Source organism: Carcharhinus amblyrhynchos, chromosome 7 (assembly GCF_965287045.1).
Source record: "Carcharhinus amblyrhynchos chromosome 7, sCarAmb.v2.hapA, whole genome shotgun sequence".
Taxonomy (NCBI): Eukaryota; Metazoa; Chordata; class Chondrichthyes; order Carcharhiniformes; family Carcharhinidae; genus Carcharhinus; species Carcharhinus amblyrhynchos.
In genome coordinates this window covers 4,980,201-5,004,406 of record NC_137330.1, presented here as the reverse complement: position 1 = coordinate 5,004,406, position 24,206 = coordinate 4,980,201, and the positions used below count along the sequence as shown (strand labels likewise).

The window sequence follows — 24,206 nt, the reverse complement described above, 5'->3', positions numbered from 1 at the left end:
TTGCCAGGTTGGTCCCATCAGTATCCAGAATGAGCAGGGATCCAAGTGAGGCCTCAGCCTCCCACTTCAATCCAGCTTCACTCTCAGCTTCAGCTACAAGATCTCCCCTTCCTCTGGATCCAAATCCCAAATCCCTTGTGGTCCCACAGCTCCCCACATGGCAACAGGCACAAATGTCAAAGCTCGATTCCTCCAATGGGGGGACTTCTTTCTCTAGAGCGTAGGAGGCTGAGGGGGTGACCTTACAGATGTCTATAAAATAATGAGGGGCACAGATCAGCTGGATAGTCAATATTTTTTCCCAAAGGTAGGGGAGTCTAAAACTAGAGGGCATGGGTTTAAGGCGAGAGGCGAGAAGGGAGAGATACAAAAGTGTGTAGAGGGGCTTTTTGTTTTGCAGAGAGGGTGGTGAGTCTGGAACAAGTTGCCAGAGGTAGCACATGCAGTATTGTCTTTTAAGAGCATTTAGCTAGTTGCATGGGTACAATGTGTATAGAGGGATATGGGCCAAATGTGTGCAATTGGGATTGGCTTAGGGGTTTTAAAAAAGAAAGGACAGCATGGACAAGTTGGGCCAACAGGCCTGTTTATCCTCATTATATTATCATGATAGTCTGAATGTAGAGACTTCACAGCATTATTATACTCTGCATATAGAGACTTCACAGTATTATTATAGTCTAAATATATATATATATTGCTGTGTTATTAAAGTGTTGATGTAATGTATTCACAAGATTTTGATTGTCTTAATCTATAATATTCACAACATTATTATAGTTTAACTTAGAGTATCCACAGGATTATTATAGTATTAATGCACTGATTTTGTACTTGGTCCTGACATCACATGTATTCTTGAGGAGACAACTGTGCTTTGGAATATTGTCTGAGTGCAGCCCTGCTCGGACAGAATTTCACATCAGCCCAACCTCCTGTGTTTAAAGTTGTGAATGTTTAGGGTTCACCCAGTTCCTGTGTTTAATGTTTTGAATATTTGGGGTTCCCTCTGTCTGTGTTTAAAGTTGTGAATATATAGGGTCCCGCCCCCATCTCTGACGTGCTTCAGTAAATTAGAAACATCTGGTTTATCAGAAGCCACCATATTGAGAACAGGGTTATCACTGCAGCTTCCAATACAGCTCATACCTGTAGATAATTAACATCCATGACAATGTGATTAGTGCTGAGAAAGCGTTACAGGAGTTCACAACAATTTGAAGATGGTTCTGTTGGAATCTGATTTGTATGGTAACAGTTTCTGGAAGAGAAAGGATATCTAAATCACACAATTGTTGTGAATGTTTAGGGTTTTCCCCAGTCTCTGTTTAAAGTTGTGAATGGTTAGGGTCCATCCCCCCTCCCCAGTTGCTGTGTTTAAAATGGCGAATGTTTCGGGTTGCCCCCAGGCCCCGTGTTTAAAGTTCATAGAATCATACAGTGCAGAAGAGGCCCTTTGGCCCATTGAGTCTGCACCAACACATTAGAAACTCCTGAACTCCCACCTAATCCCATCTGGCAGCTCTAGGCCCATAGCCCTCAATGTTATGATGTGTCAAGTACTCATCCAAATCCTTTTTAAAGGATATGAGGCAACCCGTTTCTACCACCATCCTGGCAGCACATCACCAACCTCTGGGTAAAAAAGTTTTTCCTCACATCCCCCCCTTAACCTGCTGCCCCTCACCTTGAACCTAAGTCCCCTTGTGACTGGCCCTTCAACTAAGGAGAACAGCTCGTCCTTAATCTTGTACGCCTCAATCAGGTCGCCCCTCAGTCTTCTCTGCTCCAAAGAAAACAACCCAAGCTGATCTAACCTCTCTTCATAACTTTAAATGCTCCATCTCAGGCAGCATCCTGGTGATTCTCCTATGCACCCCCTCCATTGCAATCGCATCCTTCCAAGAATGTGGTGACCAGAAATGAACATAATACTCTAGCTGTGTCCTCACCAAAGTTCTATACAACTCCAACATGACTTCCCTGCTTCTGTAATCTATGTCTCAACTGATAAAGACAAGTGTCCCATATGTATTTTGCACCATCCTATTGACTTCCCCTTCCTTTTTCAGAGATCTGTGAACAAACATGCTAAGGTCCCTTTGTCCCACAGAACTTCATAGTATTCAATGAATGATAGGACACTATCTTGAATTCTTGGTACAAAATGCATCACCTCTCACTTTTCAGAGTGAAATTCTATATGCTACCTATCTGTCCCTTTGACCATTCTGCCTATATCTTAGACACTCCACCTCACTGTTAACCACCCATCCAATCTTTGTGTCATCTGCACGCATACTAATCCTACCACATAGTCATCAATGTCCTTTATCTAAATGACAAATAATAGGGGGCCCAACAGAGATCTGTGTGGTACACCACTGCACACTGGCTTCCGTTCATGAAACCAACGTTTTATCATCACCACCTATCTCCTACTACTGAGCCAATATTGACTCCACTTTTTCAAATTACCCTTTATCCCATGTGAATTAGCTTCTTTACAAGTCTCCCATGTAGGACCTTGTCCAGAGCTGCTCCCAGTGCTGCTGATATTGTACACTTAGTCTGGTTTTCTCACTTCATAGCTTGACCTCTACCATCCAGTCAGGAAAGGGGGGAATAAAATTTGGGACATTGTTTCCGAAGGCATTGTAAGCATCCCTCTGTCTCTCTTTCTATCTAATCCTGCATCAGTCCTGTGTATCTGTCCTTTATATTTGGATTATTTCATGCACTAGATCTGTGTCCACACACCAGCTCTCCATTCTGTGGAGCATTCTGAAGTTTTGAGGTGAACAGACAGAGGTCCTGGTATATATTGATAACAATGATATAGGTAGAAAAAGGGATGAGGGCTTGCAATCAGATTTTAGGGAATTTGGAAGTAGATTTAAAAACAGGACCCAGAAGATCGTATTTTCTGGATTACTTCCAGTGCCACATGCTACTGAGTTTAGAAATAGGTTACTCCAGATGAATGTGTGGCTGGGGAGATGGGGCAGGAGGAAGGGCTTGAGATTTCTGGGAGATTGGGACTGTTTTTAGGGATGGTGGGACCTATATGAAGTGGATGGTTTGCACCTGAACAGAAATTAGTCTGAACATTACCCAGAGGATTGTTAGTGTTGCTCATGGAACTCCTATCATGCAGGAAAAGGCCATTCTGTTCACCAGGTCCCCACTGAATCCCTGCCAGAGCATCTTCACAGGCACTATCCCCATAACTCCAACACATTTACCCAGCTAATCCCCCTAAACTACACATCTTGGCACACTGAGGGGCGATTTAGCTTGGCCAATCCACTCAACCTGCACATCTGTTGGGGAGGGTTTAAACTAACTCAGTAGTGCGGGTGAAATCTGGAGAGAAGGTTCTGCAAGGGGAGCTGTACAGCTAAAATTAGAAGAGTCAGCAAGTGAATCAGGAGACCAGTGAGCAGTGAGTTACAGGCCACTGATGGCACAAGGGAGTTTGGCATGATTGGATGTTATTTATTTTGAAGCAAGGACTCTGATGAACAAGACACATAGTTTGAGGCACAAATTAAAACATTGGGATATGATACCAATGTGGTGACTGAGACATAGTTGAAAGGGGCACAGGATTAGTACTCAATATTCCAGGATAGAGGATCTTCACGCAAGAAAAGGAAGGAAGTAAAAGTTGCAATTTTGATCAATTATGGCAGAAAGGAGAGACAATATCTAAAAAGGCTTTTCAAATGAAGCAATACGGATAGAACTTAAAAACCAAAAAAGATCAATCACGTTGCTGGGAATGTTCTTTAGGCTCTGGGAGAAATAGAAAAGCAGATATAGAATCATAGAATCCTTACAGTCTATTCAGCCCATTGAGTCGGTAGTGACAACAATCCCATCCAGACCCTATCCCTGTAATCCCCCTGACACAAAGAGGCATTTGAGCATGGTCAAATCAATCTAGCCCACACATCTTCGGACTGTGGAAAGGAAGCGGAGGAAACACACACAGAGAGAATGTGCAAACTCCACAAAGACAGTCACCCAAGACTAGAATTGAACCTAAGCCCCTGGAGCTGTGAGACAATGATGCTAACCACTGTGACATCAAATTTCAGAGAAGTGCAAAAGTAATATGATAGTGACAGTTGGGGATTTCAACTTCCCCAGCATTAAATGGCTAGTTATAGTGTGAAAGGTTGAGGGGGAGCAAAACCTTAAAATATGTCCAGTAGAACTTTTCAAACCATTGGATAGAAGGTACTACAAGAAATAGGGTGGTCCTGGAGTTACTTTTAGATCACAAAGCCAGGCAATTTGTTGAAGTATCAGTAGGGGAGAATTTTGCACACAGCGATCATAACTCCATTAGATTCAACATTGTTTGGGCAAGGAGAAGAATGGGCCAGAATTCAAAGCTCAAAACTGGGGAGAGGGTAATTTTAATATGATCAGATATTGTTTGGCCAGAGTGAACAGGGAGCAGACACTTTTAGGTAAATCTATGGCAAAACACAGTGGGATACATTCAAGAAGGAAATAGGGAGAGCACAGGGCCAACATGTTCCAATAAATAAGAAGAGTGGGACAAGCAAATCCAGTGAACCCTAGATATCAAGGAATATATAGCATTGGCTAAAGAATGAAAGGGAGGCCTATGGTAAAATCGAGGGCTCAATACAAAAGAAGCTCTGGTGGAGTATACAATATACAAGAAAGAACTTAAAAGGGAAATTAAGAAAGCACAAAGGGGATATGAAAGGATGCTGGCTGGTGAAATAAAGGAAAACCTTAAATTGTTCTATAAGTACATTAGCATAAAAGGATAACTGTGGGAAGAGTACAATCCAGTAAGGACCACAGTGGTAACTTATGTGTGGAGCTGGGGAACTTAGGTAGGATTCTAAATGAATATTTTGTGTAGGTGTTCACTAGCGCGAGGGCCGATGTGGTTATGAAAATCAGCAAGGTCTGAGATTAAATTAAATAAAATGACATAGACAAAGAGGAGGTTCTGATTTAATCTTGAAAACAACCAACAAGGGGTGGTGGGTGGAGGGTGCTGTTATGGCATTTTGACTTCTACCATACAAAGGCTTAACACCAAATCTCATGTTAGTGCTTACGCTTACCAGGTATTGACCATGACCTCGCTACGGATCATCAAACCATTGCTTCCTGGAATGTCACTGAACTTATCTCCCTGAGAGATCTTCCCTTCACATCTTCCAGCCTTATAGTTTCCCAATTCCGGGGAGCCCAATTGTACCTCCCTCCCAAAATCTGCTAAGAGGTCTGTTCCGATAGGCCTGATGTGTCAGCCTGTTCCTGCCTCTCTGAATTCATTTCTTCCTATCTTGACTCCATCTTCTCTGTTCTTGTCCAGTGCCTTCCTGTCTAGTTCTATTATTCCTCTAATGCCCTATGTGATATCAACAACTTCAATTCCCTGGGCCTAAGCATCTCCTCTTTGCCATAGGGCTCTTCATTCCTTTCTCGAACAGAGGTCTGAACAATCCCCGTACAGCACTCATTTCTATCTGGCTGAACTTATTTTCTCATTGAACTATTTCTCACCTAATTTGTTTCACTTTCTTCAAATAAGAGGTGTGGCTTTCTGAACCCATATGGGTTATGCTTGTCATTTTAGGGATTGTGGAACATTCCTTGCTCGAGCCCTACTCCAGCCCCCTCTCACAATTAGTTCATCTGAATGTTGATGACTGTTTTAGTGCTGTTTCATGCTCTCAATAGAAGCTGGAAAAAAATGATCAATTTTGTTTCCAATTTCTGCTCTTCTACCACCTTCCCATGGCCCATCTCCGATACTTCCATTCCTTGATATGTCTGTCTCCCTTTCTGGTGTTAATCTGTCCAATAGTATCCATTACTTGCCCATTGGCTTCCACAGCTACCTTGACTGCAGCTCTTCATACCTCTGATCACCTCTCTTGCATATTTTCTAATGGTACCACTTTCCAAAATGGTGTTGCTAAGGGGATTCCTATCCACTGTGGTTGACAGGGCTCTTGACTGTGTCCGAACCATCACCCCGGCCACTGCTGTCATCCTCTCTGCTCCTTTTCAGAACCAGGATAAGGTTTCCTATGCCTTCACTTTTCATGCTCCAACCTCCACATTCAATGGAACATCCTATTTTCATCAACTCCAGTATGATCCATCACCAAACACATTTTTCCCACAGTACCACTGTCAGTATCCTGCAGGGACCATGCTGTCCCGGACACCATTGTCCATCACACCCTTACCCATGATGCCTTTCCATTCAATCATAGAAGGTGCATCACCTGGCCTTTTGCCTCCTCCCTGCGTGGAGTTTGAACATTCTCCTCGTGTCTGTGTGGGTTTCCTCCGGATGCTCTGGTTTCCTCCCACAGTCCAAAGATGTGCGGGTTAGGTCGATTGGCCATACTAAAATTGTCCCTTAGTGTCCTGAGATTTGTAGGTTAGAGGGATTAGTGGATAAAGATGCAGGGATGGGTGGGATTGTGGTCGATGCAGACTCGATGGGCCAAATGGCCTCTTTCTGCACTGTAGAGTGCCTGTGATACATCGGAGAAACCAAACTCAAACTGGGTAACCACTTCGCAGAACATCTTCGGTCTGTCCGCAAGCAGGATCCAGACTATGTACTTGCCGTCCTTTGGGACGAGCTAACCTGCCCCTGTTTGATCAATTGTTGCTCAATTGGCTGAGGGATCCACACATTTCCCCAGTTGGGATGTTTGGTTTGGTCGACATCAGCTGGAGAGTGTGCTGTTCCGCTCGGGATGATTCCCACAATTATTGGGAAGTCTGGATTGAATAGACCCGGGTTTCTAACTAGCTTGTATCTGATATTCCAGTTTGTACGTTTTGTTCCGCGCTCTTTTCACTTTGTTTGAGTTTGAATCTAAAATATCGGTTCGGGCAGGAGGAGGAGGAGCTGGATGGTGAAAGACATTTCACTGCTCTGTCTGTCTCTCAGTCTCCTCCCCGTCCCGCCTCTCTCTCTCTTTCTCAGTCAGGTCGGTGTGAACTGTATAATAAAGGGAGCTGCAGCAGCTCCTCTCTCATTCAACAGCGATTTGACTGAAGAAGAATCATGTCTGGCAGAGGGAAAGGTGGCAAAGGACTGGGGAAAGGCGGAGCAAAGCGGCACCGCAAAGTGCTTCGTGATAACATCCAGGGCATCACCAAGCCAGCCATCCGCCGCCTGGCTCGCCGTGGCGGGGTCAAGCGGATCTCGGGCTTGATCTACGAGGAGACCCGCGGGGTGCTGAAGGTTTTCCTGGAGAATGTGATCAGGGATGCGGTCACCTACACCGAGCACGCCAAGCGCAAGACGGTCACCGCCATGGATGTGGTGTACGCTCTGAAACGCCAGGGCCGCACTCTCTATGGATTCGGCGGCTAAACAAATCCATTCAATTCTCACGAAACCCAAAGGCTCTTTTCAGAGCCGCCCATATCCTCACATTGAGAGCACTGACCTTGGTATTGTAGCTGGGACTCATCATGTTTATAAGTCTATACACAGATTTTCCATCACCTGTTCTCCGTTTCGATTTTGGCCTTTTCTGAAGCACTCAGTCCGCGTTGATCCCGTGTCAGGAATTGTTTAATTACTGTAACTATTAAGCGTTTATTACCATTAAAATTTGTGGGTTATGCATTTTTCTACTCGATCAGTGGGACAATTCGCTTGTTTTCAATCGGTGTTTATGAAGCAAGGACACTCTGTTTTCCGCATATCACTGGGACTCGTATCTCAGTTTGTCACAGAATGAATCTGAATGTTACCCTGGCGCTAAGGCAGTGATTTTTTTTTGCGATTTTATTTCTGAACCTCGTTCTTCACTTCAGCTCACTAAAGTGGAAAGCTGCGGAGAAATTCTCAATTAGTTACGAAGGGAACGGAAACGTCGCCCTTTCACAGAAAAAGTGAGTGGCTCTGAAAAGAGCCTTTGGGTTGTTAGATTTCAGAGTTGTCGCTTCACTTGGTCTTGGATGCCGCAGCGGTTTTCTTGGGCAGCAGCACAGCCTGGATGTTAGGCAGCACTCCGCCCTGAGCGATGGTCACTCCTCCCAGCAGCTTGTTGAGCTCCTCGTCGTTGCGCACGGCCAGCTGGAGGTGTCTGGGGATGATACGGGTTTTCTTGTTGTCCCGGGCCGCATTGCCGGCCAACTCCAGGATTTCAGCCGTCAGATACTCGAGCACAGCAGCCAGGTAGACCGGGGCTCCGGCACCCACACGCTCCGCATAATTGCCCTTTCTCAGGAGCCTGTGAACACGGCCCACAGGGAACTGCAGTCCGGCCCGGGAGGAGCGAGACTTGGGCTTGGTGCGAGCTTTCCCGCCGGTCTTTCCTCTTCCAGACATTGTCACAATCTCACAAAGACTTTAACAAAGAATGAGAAAAGCCGCCCAGATTCACTTCTCTTATAGCTTGGGGAGGGATGGCGGTGCACACGTTGCTGATTGGCTATGGGGAAAACCCTAATGAGACCTTCTCCACAATGTCCAATCAGATATCTGTTTAAAGCACCAATCGGGAAAGGTCCCGGTGCTGAGGGCGGAAAGTAAGGGCGCCAAATTCTCAAATTCCAACCGATTCTTTATTTCAAATTTTAAATAAGCGCCAAAATACTCAGGAAAAATCACGCGGTAATTATAACAAAAAGTTACGCTCCATTTTTCTCCCTAATCTAAAAATTCCCTTTCAAACAGTTTCTGATTTTATGTGTGGGGTTTTGTTGTAACTGACGAGAAACTGAAATTTTAATTAAATCTGAATTAAAATCAAATAATGCTGGATAAACCCAGCAACTCCGGAAGCGTCGATGGCGAAACAAAGTTAATGTTGGGGATCTTTACAAAGGTCATTCCAATCCGGATCCTTAATTCTGTTTCTTCACAGATGCTGCCAGGCTTGCTGAGTTTATCCTGCATTTCCAGTATTTATTCAAGCCTATAACAAAGGCTCCAACCTTCCAATATCTGAACTTTTAAGGTAAGCTGCCGTGACAAGTTACTAACAGAAATTAGCTCGAAGTTAAGATATTGATTAATCAAGTTTTATGACGTAGTCTTCTCTCGTTCTATTGCTCTTCGTTGTATTACTAATTCCAGTTTCAATTTTACAAACCGGAGTCTATTCAACATTTAGCTGGGAGTTGTTTAAAATTCTCTGACCAGGCGTCAGAATGTCTCATTCACCACCTTCTGTAAATAGTCTATTATTGTATCAATTTTGTAACAGGCTAAAAACTCAGTGTCAAAAGGGAGTTTCACTTTGATACCAGTATGGAGATTGAGGTTTCGACATCAGTGGTGTTCATTTTTAATAAACTGATCGACTATTGAGAGCGTTCTTGATCACATTCTTGCACACTTCCTAGGCTTTCCACACTACCTTGATTGCAAAGTCCCCCACTTATATATGTGTGTGTGTGTATGAGAGAGAGAGTGGTTCTCTGTCTTTGTATGTCTGAACATAAGAAATAGGAGCAGGAGTAGGCCATCTAGCCCTTCGAGCCTGCCCGGCCATTCAATAAGATCATGGCTGATGTGAAATGGATCAGTTCCACTTTCCCGCCTGCTCCCCATAACCCTTAATTCCCTTGTCAATCAGAAATCTATCTATCCACGATTTAAACATATTCAACGACGTAGCCTTCACCACTTCAACGGGCAGAGAATTCCAGAGATTCACCACCCTCTGAGTGAAGAAGTTCCTCCTCAACTGTGTTCTAAACTGCCCCCCCCCCCTTATTTTGAGGCTGTGCCCTCTAGTTCTGGTAGTTCTAGTCTGTCTCCATTTCTACCTCTGTCTACTTTTTTGTTTCTGTCACTCTATTTCCACCTCTCAATCTGATACTCGATGTATCTCTACGCGTGCCTCTATGTGTCTCCCCATCTCTCTCTCTCTCTCTTCACCCCCCCAATTCTTAGTCTCTATCTGTGTCTTTCTGTCCCTCTATCGCTCCCTCTGTTTATGTTTCTTTCACTGTTTATGTTTATCCTTTCACTGTTTATGTTTCTATGCTCCTTCCTGAATCTACGTATCTCCCTATCTCTCTATTTCTGTATCTTCGTCTTTCTCAATGTTCCTCTCATTCTTTCTGCCTCCGTCTAACTCTAAACCTCTGTTTCTCTCTTTCGGTATCTCCCTCTCTCTGAGTATCACCATCTCTCCCTCTTTCTGTCTCTAGTTATGTGTCTTCATATCTCGCTCTTTCTCATCTTCAATACGTTGTTGCGTGTGTTGTGGACAAAATGCAAACATGTATAACACTGGCACTCACTGTCAATACTACTGCCATGTTGTGGGTGAGACAGTCACTATCCAATCACCCCAGGATGTCCTGATTTTATCTTTAGTTTTTGAATCTCCAGTTAGGATCAGAATGGTCAGAGTCTGTCTGTGATTGTCAACAATTCCAGCGGTTGTGGAATTATTCTTTAACTGGGCGTCCCTGTTGTTTGAGTTCAGGGTATAGCGTTACAGAGCAGTGGAAGAGGATTACCCAAACTGGAAATCCCCAGTTTTAGTGAAGAGATCATTTGCATTTTCACCTTGAAGAAAGCTGCACGATTAAGGTAATTGCATGAAATCACATCTGGCTGCTGCTGGAGAGTGAGGTTAACACAACACAGTATGTAGGGCAGGAAATACAGAGAGATTAACAAAATGAAGGGAGAATTTACAATTAACCAACATAACGTGGGGTGGGGGGGGAAGTGTGGAAGAGAGCGACAACATGTCCTGAGAAGTTTAAAATTCAAAAACATTTTAGCCTGGGATTGAGTAGATGGGAATATTGTGCAGGAGAGAGTGTGAGATAGGGGCGGGGAAAACAGGAGAATATCACTGTGTTTGTGTGTCCGTTCAGATTGTGAGATCTCGGCATCATTCTTGTTTAAAACAAAAATATTTTTCAATCAAATTCTCCCCCTGTGTCCCTCCTACTTCTCAAAGTTAGATTTCAACGCAATTTCCATGTCGGTTTCCAAATTTCAGTCGAAAAGTAAGTGAGATGACAGCGATGGGGCGAGAGAACGCGAAAAGTACAGCAGAGAAACGGGATTTAATCTGAAATGCAGCCTTCAATCCGGGTGGAATCTTTTCCACAACAGGCATTAAGGTGTCAGACACAACGAGGATTGAACCTGGGACAATGTGGAGCCGGGATTTGAGTAGAAATTGAGAGTTTGGGACGAGAGAGAAACACAGAGAAGGCAGCAGCAGCCTGGAGCTGACAGCAGCTTGTCTCCGCCCCGTCCGCTCGCTGCCTTTAAGTTGCTCAGTGCCGCCACCAAACGCTTCATTTCTCATCCAGTTCACATTGACGGAGAGATTTGGTGAAGAGTTCCGGACATGAGCGACAGTGCAGCCGCCGAAACGGCTCCTGCAGCCGCCGCCACAGGCAAGGCAGCCAAGAAGAAGAAGGCAGCGGCTCCCCGGAAGAAAGCAACAGGTCCCAGTGTGGGCGATCTGATCCTCCAGATAGTGGCGGAATGCAAGGATCGCAAGGGGATGTCCACTGCCGCCATCAAGAAGGCGCTGCGGATCAAAGGGGTGGACGTGGGCAAACGGGGGAGCCAGATCAGGCAAAGTTTAAAGAGGAATGTGGAAAATGGAAAGCTGATTCAGCTGAGTGGTATTGGCGCCTCCGGCTCCTACAAACTCGCTCAGAAAACAGCGGAGCGGAAAACTGTCAAGAAGGTAAAGGCAGGAGCGGCCAAGAAAACCCCAGTGAAGAAAGCGGTGGCCAAGAAAGTAACAAAGAAACCAGCAACAAAGAAATCGGCAACAAAGAAACCAGCAGCCAAGAAAGCCACAGTGAAGAAAACAGTCAAGAAAACAACTCCAAAAAAGAGCGTGAAGAAAGCATCCCCCAAGAAAAAGATTGCTGTGAAGAAGGTCACCAAGGTAAAGACATCGAAGGCCAAACCCAAAGCGGCTGCAGCAAAGTCTAAGAAAGCAGGAAAGAAGTGAAATTCGCCGAGCAAATCCCAAACCTGTGAACCCAAAGGCTCTTCTCAGAGCCACCCACCTCTCTCAGGGAAGAGCTGAACCCGCCCCCCCCGCAGTCAATGAATCGCTGTCCCGGCGCTGGGAGCAGATTTCAGATAGAAATGTTAATCCAGTACTCTCGCTGACATGTTCTAGACCTGGACCCCCCACCCCACTCTCTGCGCTCACACACAGGGATATTACTGCCTCTCCCTGACCCGGGAGTGGCTCCGTGGGGTGGGGGAGGTGAGGGTAACTCACACTTTAAGTTAGATTATGTTTTTCACAGATTCAGAGGGAGGGTGTGTAAAGAGGAATCCTGGCGGGTGAAGCCTATCTCACAACTCAAACACATTTCATCAGCTGGGAGAGATCTGATTAAAATTTGGATTGTGGGAAGAAACCGGAGCACCCGGAAGAAACCCAAGCCGGGAATCGAACCGGGTCCTAGGCAGCTAACCACTGTGCCACAGAGGCACCCTAATCATCCTTTAGATTCCACAGAATCCCTAGAGCAGAAAGAGGGAATTTATTTGACACATTTTCGTATATCATTCGGGAGTTTTATCCCAACTGTTATTAGTCCATCACGGAATGAATCTCAATTTATTCCTGGTACGAAGGCAGTGAGCAAACAGTAAGATTGTTCCGATTTTTTTTTTAAATTGAGACAATTCGCTTCAAAGTCAGTTTTCTTTAATTTCAGTTTCTTGTCACTCAGAAATTGGCGGGCTTTTTAAATTGGTGAATTGTCAGAGTTCCACTAATCAGGCCCCTGAAATCCTTGCCGCCCAATCACTCTTTCAAACTTGTCCTCGGGATGGGGCAGCATCCAGTCAGGAGCAGAGGGTGGTGACTAGAATGTATTCAATAGACACTCACAGAGCGGCGCCCACATTCTCAGCCTTTGTGTCCCACACAGTTACACATTATGGCCCGAACCAAGCAGACAGCGCGCAAGTCAACCGGCGGGAAAGCTCCCCGCAAGCAGCTGGCTACCAAAGCTGCCCGCAAGAGCGCTCCAGCCACTGGCGGAGTGAAGAAGCCTCACCGCTACCGGCCCGGCACTGTGGCTCTGCGGGAGATCCGCCGCTACCAGAAATCCACCGAGCTGCTGATCCGCAAGCTGCCCTTCCAGCGCCTGGTGCGGGAGATCGCTCAGGACTTCAAGACCGACCTGCGCTTCCAGAGCTCGGCCGTCATGGCCCTGCAGGAGGCCAGCGAGGCTTACCTGGTGGGGCTCTTTGAGGACACCAACCTGTGCGCCATCCACGCCAAGCGAGTCACCATCATGCCCAAAGACATCCAGCTGGCCCGCCGCATCCGCGGGGAGCGCGCTTAAAAACTCAGCTCAACCCCCAGTTCACCAAAGGCTCTTTTCAGAGCCACTAAGCCTGTCAGGAAAAGAGCTGCAGCACCGATTATATATATTTGGTTTCTTTCTCTGTATATCTTCTACCCGCTCCGAGGCAAGTGGGGGGCATTTGTTATCAGTTGTGTAGCAATGTGCATTTAATTTAATTTCATGCCCGAGTTTAATTCAATGCACTCTGCACAAGCTTTGTACAAACATCAGGCTCCTCAATAACCCACCCTATCACAAACTAAGTGGCATCTGTTCAGCTCGCGTTAGTGGAAAGAAAGGTAAATTCTCAGAAACTCGCTATAAATCGGATGGAGAATGGGTCGCCCTTTTACAGTGAAAGTGGGTGGCTCTGAAAAGAGCCTTTGGGTTGTGAGATTTCAGAGTTGTCGCTTTACTTGGTCTTAGATGCCACAGCGGTTTTCTTGGGCAGTAGCACAGCCTGGATATTAGGCAGCACTCCACCCTGAGCGATGGTCACTCCTCCCAGCAGCTTGTTGAGCTCCTCGTCGTTGCGCACGGCCAGCTGGAGGTGTCTGGGGATGATGCGGGTTTTCTTATTGTCCCGGGCCGCGTTGCCGGCCAACTCCAGGATTTCAGCCGTCAGATACTCGAGCACAGCAGCCAGGTAGACCGGGGCTCCGGCACCCACACGCTCCGCATAGTTGCCCTTTCTCAGGAGCCTGTGAACACGGCCCACCGGGAACTGCAGTCCGGCCCGGGAGGAGCGAGACTTGGCCTTAGCGCGAACTTTTCCGGTCTTTCCTCTTCCAGACATTGTCACAATCTCACAAAGACTTTAACAGAGAATGAGAAAAGCCGCCCAGATTCACTTCTCTTATAGCTTGGGGAGGGATGGCGGTGCACACATTGCGGACTGGCTATGGGGAAAACCCTAATGAGACCTTCTCCACAATGTCCAATCAGATATCTGTTTAAAGCACCAATCGGGAAAGGCCCCGGTGCTGAGGGCGGAAAGTAAGGGCGCCAAATTCTCAAATTCCAACCGATTCTTTATTTCAAATGAGCGCCAAAATATATTGAAAAATTCGAGTAGGAATTGTCAAAAATGTAAAGTAATTCAGATTTCAAGTTCAAGATTAAAATACACTCCATCTAATTCCCTAATCTAAAGTTTCCCCTTTATCAGTCAGTTTCTGATTTTATGTGTGCGAATTTTCTGGAACTGATAGGACGTTGAAAACGAATTGAAGTAACATACTGCCAGAAATCTGAATTAAAATCAGAGGGCGAAAAGTCAGGAGCCACATTTTCAAATTCCAATAGGTTTTTTTTCACATTTAAAAACGGTTTATTTATTAGTCACAGGTAAGGCTTTCATTTACCCTGCAATGAAGCTATTGTGAAATTTCTCGAGTTAACACCCTCCGGCCTCTCTTCGGGTAAATACACCTGACCGGCACGTCTTTCAGATTATGGGAGGAAACCGGAGTACCCAGAGGAAACCCATGCAGACATAAGGAGAATATGCAAACTCCACACAGACAGTGACCTGACCAGGAATCGAACCTAAAACCCCAGAGCTGTGAAGTAGCAGCGCTAACCATTGCGCTAACGTGCCAAATTATCAGTACCTCTCCCGTTGTGAGGTTTCTAATCTGTACCGAGGAGATTTTCTTTAAATTACATACCATGACTTATGTCTGTATCTATACATAATTGATATTTGATGTGTCTTTGTTTATAATTTGGACCCGCCATCATAATGATGAGAAACTGATCCTTTCTTTTACATGTTGTATTCAGATGTATGAATGTGGATTTTAGTCTGTACCACTTAGATTCAGCAATAGACATGTTTATTTTTCCCCTTGTATTCCAATTTGTTTTCTTTATAATTTTGTTTCTTCTTTTTCTATCATTTTGTTGTTATACTGACGACGGTTTTGCTTGGGAATTGTGAATTTCTGACATGTTAATATGGTTTGCCTTTTGCAATTGTCAGCTTCTGTCCTGGATGGTAAGAGTTACGTCCAGGCTGGTAAATGTAGCATCGTTGTTAGTCTGTCAGTGTTTCATCTGTTATTTTAAAATACGCTTTGCATGTCAGTTTCTAATGTGTGAATCTGCATTTGCCTCAATGCCTGAGAGTTACAACTATGTAAATGATTGCTTTACTTTTTTTCCATGGCAGTTTCTGATGTGGGGAAAATATTTTTTTCTGCATGTTTTATGTTCTGGTAAGTTAATGTTTACCTGAACCTGTTGCATTTTGATATATGCAACATTCTCCACCTGTCCTCTTTTGATGTACTCTGTTACTGTCCATGTCCGATCTGTTATTTTTGGTGTTAGTCTGTACCATTTTATTTTATATATATACATATGTTTATTTTACTCTTCACCTGTCTGCTTCCGATAACGTAAGCCTGGACTTTATTCTTGTCCTGTTAGTTACTTCATTATAATTATGTCATAATTCCTTCAGCATTTTATTTCATAATCGATTGAGAATTTTCAAACTCTATCTGTTTCTGCAATATGGATATACCTATTGTTCACTATCTTAATCTGAACTGTGAATGGGTACTTTGTTTCTCTGTCTTATTCCTCACATTGTAAAGTGTGTTACACAATGTACCTGTAATAGCTACATTGTGCAATACCATCAATTGCACAGGATGAGAGCAAGAGGCCCATCGAACTTGCTCTACCATCCAATGTGATCATCAATGATTTCAAGCTGACTTTCCAAGCTGTTTCCCCATATCCTTCAGCTTCTCAGAAGATTAAACTCTAGGGAATATAGTCTTAGTTTGTTCATCTCTCATCATACAGCACGCTCAGCTCAAGTACCAATTTAGTGAACATTTGCTGAACGGTCTCAAATGTGAGTATTGTTAAGCATGGTAATTTGGTTCTCAGATCTTTTGATTGGAATTCTGGGTTTTAGAATTCTATCATTCTACAAGTGGGTGTGGTTACTGTTTGCCTCACTTTCAGAATAATATTTTCCTTCTGCATCAGTCATTCTGTGGTAGTTTGCATTTTGTTTTTCATTCTTGACAGTAGGAATCATTTTGTTTGATGGTTCCTCTTGCAGATTTTGAAGTAGGGCGTGAATATGCTACTATCTGTGTCATTCAGTGCCTGATATATTGCATGATTTTCAGAGTAAGTTTTCAGAGCATCACTTTGTTTGATGGTTGCTCTTGCAGATTTTGAAATTGGGTGTGAATGTGCCACTATCTGTGTCATTCAGTGCCTGGTACATTGCATAATTTTCAGAGCAAATTTTATATGATTGTAGAGTAAATCTGTATTCATGCTGATTTTGTTATAGAGTCATAGACAGTAGCCCAAGCAAGGAATCAAACCTGGGTCCCTGGCACTGTAAAGCAGCAGTGCTAACTACTGTGCTATTGTGCCTCCCTGGTATTCTGTGCACTTTGTGAGTGACACTTTATCTACATTGTGTCGCAATTAGCTCAGCATATCAGCTGTTTATATTCGGTCTTTCCAAATTGATATTATCATATATCTATCTCAATTGCTGACTTAAGCACACATTAGGAGTATCCATTGCCTGGGTTTGCCCTCAATTTTTTTTGTGTGTTTCATCCAACTACTATTTAACTAACGATCTCTTTTACCATTGAAATAATTTATTCATTTACAGGCCAATACTTTTGTTACATTAAAGTTTCTTTTCGAGAAACAAACAGACTTTTGCATTGAAAACACATTTATGATAAAACTACTTTGATATTTTTATTGTACAGTGATCTTCTTCAATGCTGGAAATATTTAATTAAATGCATTAGATGTATCAAAAAATGGGACCTCTGCAAAAGCTGGGAATCAAACTATGGTCAATGGCATGGAAGGCAGCTCTTCTCACAGCTGTCTGACCATTGTACTTCACATTATGCTACATACTCTGTATTTGTAAAAATTCTTCATACCCTTGAACTTCAGAGCTTTAAATGTGATTAATCTAATGATTTGCAAACACTGGAATCTAATGATATGAGTTTCCTGTGTTTTATTTTTGTCAAAAATAAATTTTATTCATAAATACTCTGAAATAAGCCATTACAGAAATTACATTTCCAATCATTACAAACAGTGCAAAAAAGTTATATTTATGATTTCCTCAACTTCAATATTTTACAGAGCTCATTTTCAAGGTATTACATGCATTATAATTCAGTTTTTCAACAAACTATATACATTCCTTACATTTCACTGTGCGCTGTTTTTACAGAGTTGCACACAATTATGCAGTCCAAGGTTTTTTTTACAGTTACTGCCCTTCAGTTTGCCTTGGTTAGAAGGCTTTAAGCAGTGGCGTTTCCCCATTGTGCATTTGCGGTGGCTGCCCCAAGCCTGAGAGCATCTCTCAGCAGGTCGTCCTGGACCTTGGAATGTCCCAGCCTGCAACATTTGGTCGAGGACAAATCTTTGCACTGGAAGATCAGCAAGGTTTGGGCGGACCAAACAGTGTCCTTCACTGAGTTGATGACCCTCCAGAAGCAGTTGATATTTGTCTTGGTGTGAATCCTGGAAACAGACCATAGAACACAGAGTCCTGTGTCACGGAGCTGGTCAGGATGAACCTTGACAAATATCATTGCATCTCACTGCAGACCTTCTTTGCAAAGGCACATTCCACAAGGAGGTGTGCAACCATATCATCACCCCCACAGGCACTTCAAGGGAAGCGTGTGATGGTACTGAGACCTGGGGCATGCATGTAGGGTCTGACAGAAAGTGCCCTTCTCACCAGCAGCCAAGCCAGGTCTTGGTGCTTGTTTGAATGTTCTGGTCATGAGACATTGTACCAGATGACACTGACAGTCTGCTCAGGGAACCATCTGACAGGATCCACCATCTCCTTTTCCCTCAGGGCCTCGAGGACATTATGTGTTGACCACTGCTTGATTGCCATGTGGTCAAAGGTGTGTTTCTGGGAAAAAAAATCTCCACAAAGGACAGGTGCGGTGATATGGTCCAACTACTTGGAATGTTCGGCAGCAGTGTGTCCAAACCCATCCTCCGCAACACTTAAGACAGGTAAAATCTGAAAGCTTATGAGTTTCCTGTTGTCTCACTCAAAGTTAAAGTGTTTCTGAATATTTGCCTTGTTGTGTGGCTCACTTTCAACCAGCAGATGGCAACACTCCACAATAAACTGCCTGTAAACACCAAAAATGGGCCTGATGTTGCACTTGGAACTGGAGAAGATAACCTTTGCCAAGAGGCAAATGCAGTCACCATCTAATTGTCCTCCATATAGGACATCACAATGCTTTCATTTTCTGCAATTCCTGCAAAAGGTAAGTGACTTCAGCCCTAAGTCAGTGGGATTCATTTATGTGACCTGGCTCCCTAAGTCTGGCCTTTGATCCTCCATCTGTTGGCTTTTGCTTTGTGAGTGAGTCTAAGTTCAAATGTGCTGTGTGAATTTTCAGGAGTGTGAGTATGTTTCTGTTCCTTGCACTTTTTCTAACAGTTTCCATTGTGGACTGCTGTCAATAACTGATATGTAACAGTGGATCTTATAGGGAATGTTTCAGTTTTTAATAAAGGTATGTAAATATTACCCTGGGTTTCACTATCTAGGATGTGTGAGCATGTGTTTGAGTCTACCTCTCAGTTTCTAACATGTTTTGTATATATTGGAAGTATTAGTTTATTTTATTTGAGTGTCACATTTATTCTGTATCTATTAATATTTTGTATGCAAATGGAGATTTACTTAGCTTCTATCAGCAGTATTATGGTGATTGTGTTTATGTTTCATTAATTGTGGAAAAGGATTTTTCTCTTCAAGTGTCAGTTTCAACCTTAGAATTAACAGGTTTATCAATATTATCAACTTTTCCTTTAGTTGTATGGCTTCATGCTGTAACTATCCGGTCACGTATGTATTGTTATTTTACCATGTTTCACATGAGAGTATTGGCACTAACCTGTGTTGATCATATTATGTTGTGTAAGTGAGAGTTTAATCAGCAGCTGACCCTTTGAGGAATGAGAATGTTGCATTCGTTCTACCTGCTCCTTTCAAGACTGTGATGCAAGTGTGATGGTTTGCATTGTTTATGTAGGGGATTGGTTGGGATACTCTGGACTTATTGTGAATGTTCTACTCTGAAGTTCCAGTACAGGTATTAAACTGTGCTAGCTAGTTTCTGTTAGTGACATGTGTATTTTATTCTGCATGCAAATCAATGTTGGGCAAATTGTATAGTTATCTGTTTTCTGGTCAGTATCAGATAAACTGAACAAGGTTTTTGGAGAGAATTAGTTGGTTTAAGCTATGTGAATGCTGTTCATATTTTGGCATGAAGGCTTTAATTAATGCAAAAAAAAATTCATAAGCCAATGATGGCAATCTCAAGAAAAAAGTGTCAATGCTGGAAATGCTAAGCATGACAGTCCAAACCTATTGAGATAGAAACTAATTATTTCTGCAATTTCCAGATGATAGCAGATCAGCTGAGTATTTCTGGCACATTGTGAGTGTGTGTGTGTGTGTGTGTGTGTACAGTGGGTTTGGGAGAACGTTTTTTTCTGTCTACACTCTTTAAATCAGGTCAAGTGAATGTGGGATCCCCCTGTGTCTGTGAGTTTCCTTTATCTCACCACACGTTTTGAACATTGTGTTTGTGTATGGGAATTTTACTTCGGACATTGTTAATTGCTGCCGTTCAATAATTTGATACGTGGGTCATTGACTGAGTTTTATTCTGAATTTATCATAGGATTAATATTGCACCCCCTAGACGTTAGAAGGAGATAGGAGAACTTATTATTCTTAGCTAAATTCGCATCTTGGAAATTGTTTATTTAGATGTTCTCCTAGAGCAAGAACACACATATCTTGTAACTCAACCTCTGTCAATGTCAATGAAAGAGTCAAAGATATTTTGCAATTGAAAATCAGTAAGAAGTACATGTTCTACAGATCACAACCAGCAAAAAAAACAATTTCTGATTCCACGACCCCGATACAGCCTCTATCTACCCGGTATTTTTGGTGCTTTGATAACGCTTGACAACATTTAGAACTTACCTACACCAGTACCGCTCAGGGATGTCACTAACTGGCGGTACAGGGAGATTTCCTTAGATCTGATTACAATTTCCCATTGCACTCACCATTTACTGAAACCAACAGCGGCTGCTAGCATGTTTCTTTCTCCTTTCTCAGCTGGATGAGCTGGTGCCTCCGATCAGTGTCAGTTACGGGATTGTTCCCATCCCCACTGTCCCGCCTGTTTCCACCATCCACTGGACAACGCCAACAAACAAGCTGAACCAGAAGATGAACCGGGATTATACATCACAGGTTTGAGCAGAGAAAAGCCCGGTCATTTTCACTAGCAGCTTATTCACCTTGTGACTCCCTCAGCAGTGTCTCACACAGTCCCAGGAACTCCTCTCCATTTCCCCGGCTCACTCCAATCCCGGAACAGGTTCCTGCTCCGCTCTGCCTCTTACAAACAGCTCCCGAATCTCCCTGAACTTCCCCCGAGTCAGTGAGGATCTCTGAGCCCCTCTGTGTCCACACTCCCCAATGGATGTGCTGCTGGGATGTGAACACTGTTCCCTCGCTGACCTGGGCGCTGACATTTCCATTTCAGTCAGTTTCAAACAAAGGATTTCCGCTCACTGAGGAAATGGGCGGGGCCAGGGGAGGGCAGCGCGCATGCGTCAGGGGAGGCCAGCAGGGCAGCAACGCGCATGCGCCTCTCTCCACAACCATTCCGAGAACAAATGCAATTTGCTGAGTTATAATAAAGGGCAAAATACAGCGGATGCTGCAATCTGAAACCACAACAGAAAATGCTGCAAAATCTCAGCAGCTCTGACAGCATCTGTGGAGAGAGAATAGAACCAACGTTTCCAGTTAGGAAGAGGAAGGCTCGAAACATTCATTCTATTCTCTCTCCACAGATGCTGTCAAACTTACAAACTGGAATATCAGATACAAGCTAGTTAGAAACCCGAACCGATTCAATCCAGACTTGTCAGTAATATTCCCGCCTCAATGCACTCTTTTTTATCACGAGTCAAACTGTTTGCTCCCATTTCAATCCCAGCTCCTACACAAGAGAATTTACATTTTAGTCAGTTTCAAACAAAGGATTTCCGCTCACTGAGGACTTCCAGCATTTTCTGCCTTTGTTCCAGTTTACTCAGTCTTCCCGTTTGATTTGCTCGCAGTTTGAGCAAAGAAGTTGGACTGTGAAGGAAACCATGATATGGAGATGCCGGGTTTAGACTAGGGTAAGCACAGTAAGAAGTCTCACAAGAAACCTGGTGTTGTGAGACTTCTTACTGTGAGGGAAAGGCAGAGAATGCGTCAAGTTGCTGCATAATCTCTGCCTGAAGTTCAAACTGAGATCAGTCCCTGCAGTGCCTTTGCTGTTCATCAGCGCATCCTCATCACGAATCGATGTTTGCTGTGATACCGCAGGAGTTAACATCTGATCAGAACAGTACTCGATTAATTTAATCGGATTGAAAAAAAGTCAGCCACTGAACACCTATCGAACAATTTGATCAAAATATTCCAGATAATTCCAGAACCAGAGACGATGCGTTTCGGACATTAGTGATCTGATCCTCTGACACATTCCAGGAGTTTGAGATTATGTTTGCATCAGGTACAGGATCGGTGAGAGATGAGTCATAACTTATCTCAGCACTTGGGAATCTACCAGAGTTCAGCAAGCCTGTTTTAGATCAGACTTAGCGTTTTATATTCTTCAATATTAAAATTCTCAACCGGTCCAGTTGTGTAGGAGCTGGGATTGAAATGGGAGCAGACAATTTGACTCATGATAAAGAAGAGTGCATTAAGGCGGGAATATTACTGACAAGTCTGGGTTGAATCGGTGCGGGTTTCTAACTCGCTCGTATCTGATATTCCAGTTTGTACGTTTTGTTCAGCGCGCTCTTTTCACTTCTGTTTGAATTTGAATCTAAAATATCGGTTCGGGCAGGAGGAGGAGCTGGATGGTGAAAGACATTTCACTGCTCTGTCTGTCTCTCAGTCTCCTCCCCGTCCCGCCTCTCTCTCTCTTTCTCAGTCAGGTCGGGGCGAGCTGTATAATAAAGGGAGCTGCAGCAGCTCCTCTCGCATTCAACAGCGATTTCACTGGAGAAGAATCATGTCAGGCAGAGGGAAAGGAGGCAAAGGACTGGGGAAAGGTGGAGCAAAGCGGCACCGCAAAGTGCTTCGTGATAACATCCAGGGCATCACCAAGCCAGCCATCCGCCGCCTGGCTCGCCGTGGCGGGGTCAAGCGGATCTCGGGCTTGATCTACGAGGAGACCCGCGGGGTGCTGAAGGTTTTCCTGGAGAATGTGATCAGGGATGCGGTCACCTACACCGAGCACGCCAAGCGCAAGACGGTCACCGCCATGGATGTGGTGTACGCTCTGAAACGCCAGGGCCGCACTCTCTATGGATTCGGCGGCTAAACAAATCCACTCAATTCTCACGAAACCCAAAGGCTCTTTTCAGAGCCGCCCATATCCTCACATTGAGAGCACTGACCGCGGTGGGTTGGCATTTGTTTGCGATTTTTATCAATATTCATTGTTATATCTTCATCTCTTCTATAATTTATCATGGTTTAATATTTAGTGTGAGAGTCATTCGGTATTTGACCGTGTGTGTATCCTGCTACTGAACAATCGAAGCATCATTGCCGCTTGTTTCAGACAGTCATAGAACCCCTACAGTAAAGAAAGACCATTCGAACCTTCGACCCATCGAATCCGTACCGGCTACAATCTCACACAGAACCTATTCCCGTTTATACACTGCTCATCCCCCTGGCAACAAGGGCTCATTTTACATGACCGATCAAACTAACCACATACGTTTTGGACCGTGGGAGGAAACCCACGCAGACACGGGTCGAGTGTGCAACCTCTACACACACAGTGAACCGAGACCAGAATTGAAACTGGTCTCCGATTCTCAATGTGAATCTGATAGAAAAACACATGCTGGCTGTGGGGTAGAAATACCAATGGATGGAATATGTACATGTTTGCGACTTCCTGTAAATCTTTTATTACCATTAAAGCTTCTGGATATTTTATTCTGATGTATCATTCTAATCCATTTCTACTCGAGGTCAGGCGAAATTCGTGTGTCTTCAACTGGTTAGAACTTATTTTTAACAATTCTTTAGAGTCCACAGAAGCCCTACAGTGCACAGAGACGACTCTGCCAATGGAGTCTGCAATCATTCTCCGAAACAGCATGTTACCCAGGCCTGCCCTTGTGGAACTGTTCTGCACTCAACATAATGTCGACTCCCCGAAGATCAGAATGCCTGTGTTCTGTATTCTGATATGGAGATGCCGGCGTTGGACTGGGGTAAACACAGCAAGAAGTCTGACAACACCAGGTTTAAGTCCAACCGATTTATTTGATAGTAAACTCACAAGCTGTCGGGGTTTGTCCAAGTGGAGAGGATCTCCAAGAAGATTGCGCATATCGACACAGATATCAAGTTTTTACAAAGATGCAAGAACGCAGACTGTACTGTCTGGAGACAATACACATCTCCTTAACCTGTGCTCAATGCTCTTTCCACTCACATTGTCTGTAGCTTTAAGACTTGAATAGCAGGTTAGTTGTAAAGACTCGCATTCTAATTAGTAATCTGTAAACTGTGTGCGCTGTTATATGCTCTGTCTGAGGCCTGAACTTCACCTGACGAAGGGAAAATCCCGAAAGCTTGTGAGTTTACTATCAAATAAATCGGTTGGACTTAAACCTGGTGTTGTCAGACTTCTTACTGTATTCTGATCAGGTTGTCCTTTTGCTTTTGCGTTCTGTTCACG

General features: G+C 44.0%; 6 protein-coding genes across 6 annotated transcripts; 4 read left to right on the top strand and 2 right to left on the bottom strand.

Moving 5' to 3' along the window:
- The first annotated feature begins 7,090 nt into the window (after positions 1-7,090).
- Positions 7,091-7,403, top strand: LOC145345409 (histone H4). Its single transcript, XM_080193225.1, has one exon. It carries the CDS (start codon positions 7,091-7,093, stop codon positions 7,400-7,402), a length of 312 nt encoding a protein of 103 aa, XP_080049351.1. The 3' UTR covers position 7,403.
- A 578-nt stretch (positions 7,404-7,981) lies between these two features.
- Positions 7,982-8,413, bottom strand: LOC145345407 (histone H2A-like). Its single transcript, XM_080193223.1, has one exon. The coding sequence runs from the start codon at positions 8,366-8,368 to the stop codon at positions 7,982-7,984; it is 387 nt and encodes a 128-aa protein (XP_080049349.1). The 5' UTR covers positions 8,369-8,413.
- A 2,953-nt stretch (positions 8,414-11,366) lies between these two features.
- On the top strand, positions 11,367-11,987 carry LOC145345339 (histone H1-like). Its single transcript, XM_080193154.1, has one exon. The coding sequence runs from the start codon at positions 11,367-11,369 to the stop codon at positions 11,985-11,987; it is 621 nt and encodes a 206-aa protein (XP_080049280.1).
- A 949-nt stretch (positions 11,988-12,936) lies between these two features.
- Positions 12,937-13,347, top strand: LOC145345338 (histone H3). Its single transcript, XM_080193153.1, has one exon. It carries the CDS (start codon positions 12,937-12,939, stop codon positions 13,345-13,347), a length of 411 nt encoding a protein of 136 aa, XP_080049279.1.
- Positions 13,348-13,727: 380 nt separating this feature from the next.
- LOC145345408 (histone H2A-like) lies at positions 13,728-14,161 on the bottom strand. Its single transcript, XM_080193224.1, has one exon. The coding sequence runs from the start codon at positions 14,144-14,146 to the stop codon at positions 13,763-13,765; it is 384 nt and encodes a 127-aa protein (XP_080049350.1). The 5' UTR covers positions 14,147-14,161; the 3' UTR covers positions 13,728-13,762.
- Positions 14,162-22,514: 8,353 nt separating this feature from the next.
- LOC145345406 (histone H4) lies at positions 22,515-22,910 on the top strand. Its single transcript, XM_080193222.1, has one exon. The coding sequence runs from the start codon at positions 22,515-22,517 to the stop codon at positions 22,824-22,826; it is 312 nt and encodes a 103-aa protein (XP_080049348.1). The 3' UTR covers positions 22,827-22,910.
- Positions 22,911-24,206: the final 1,296 nt, after the last annotated feature.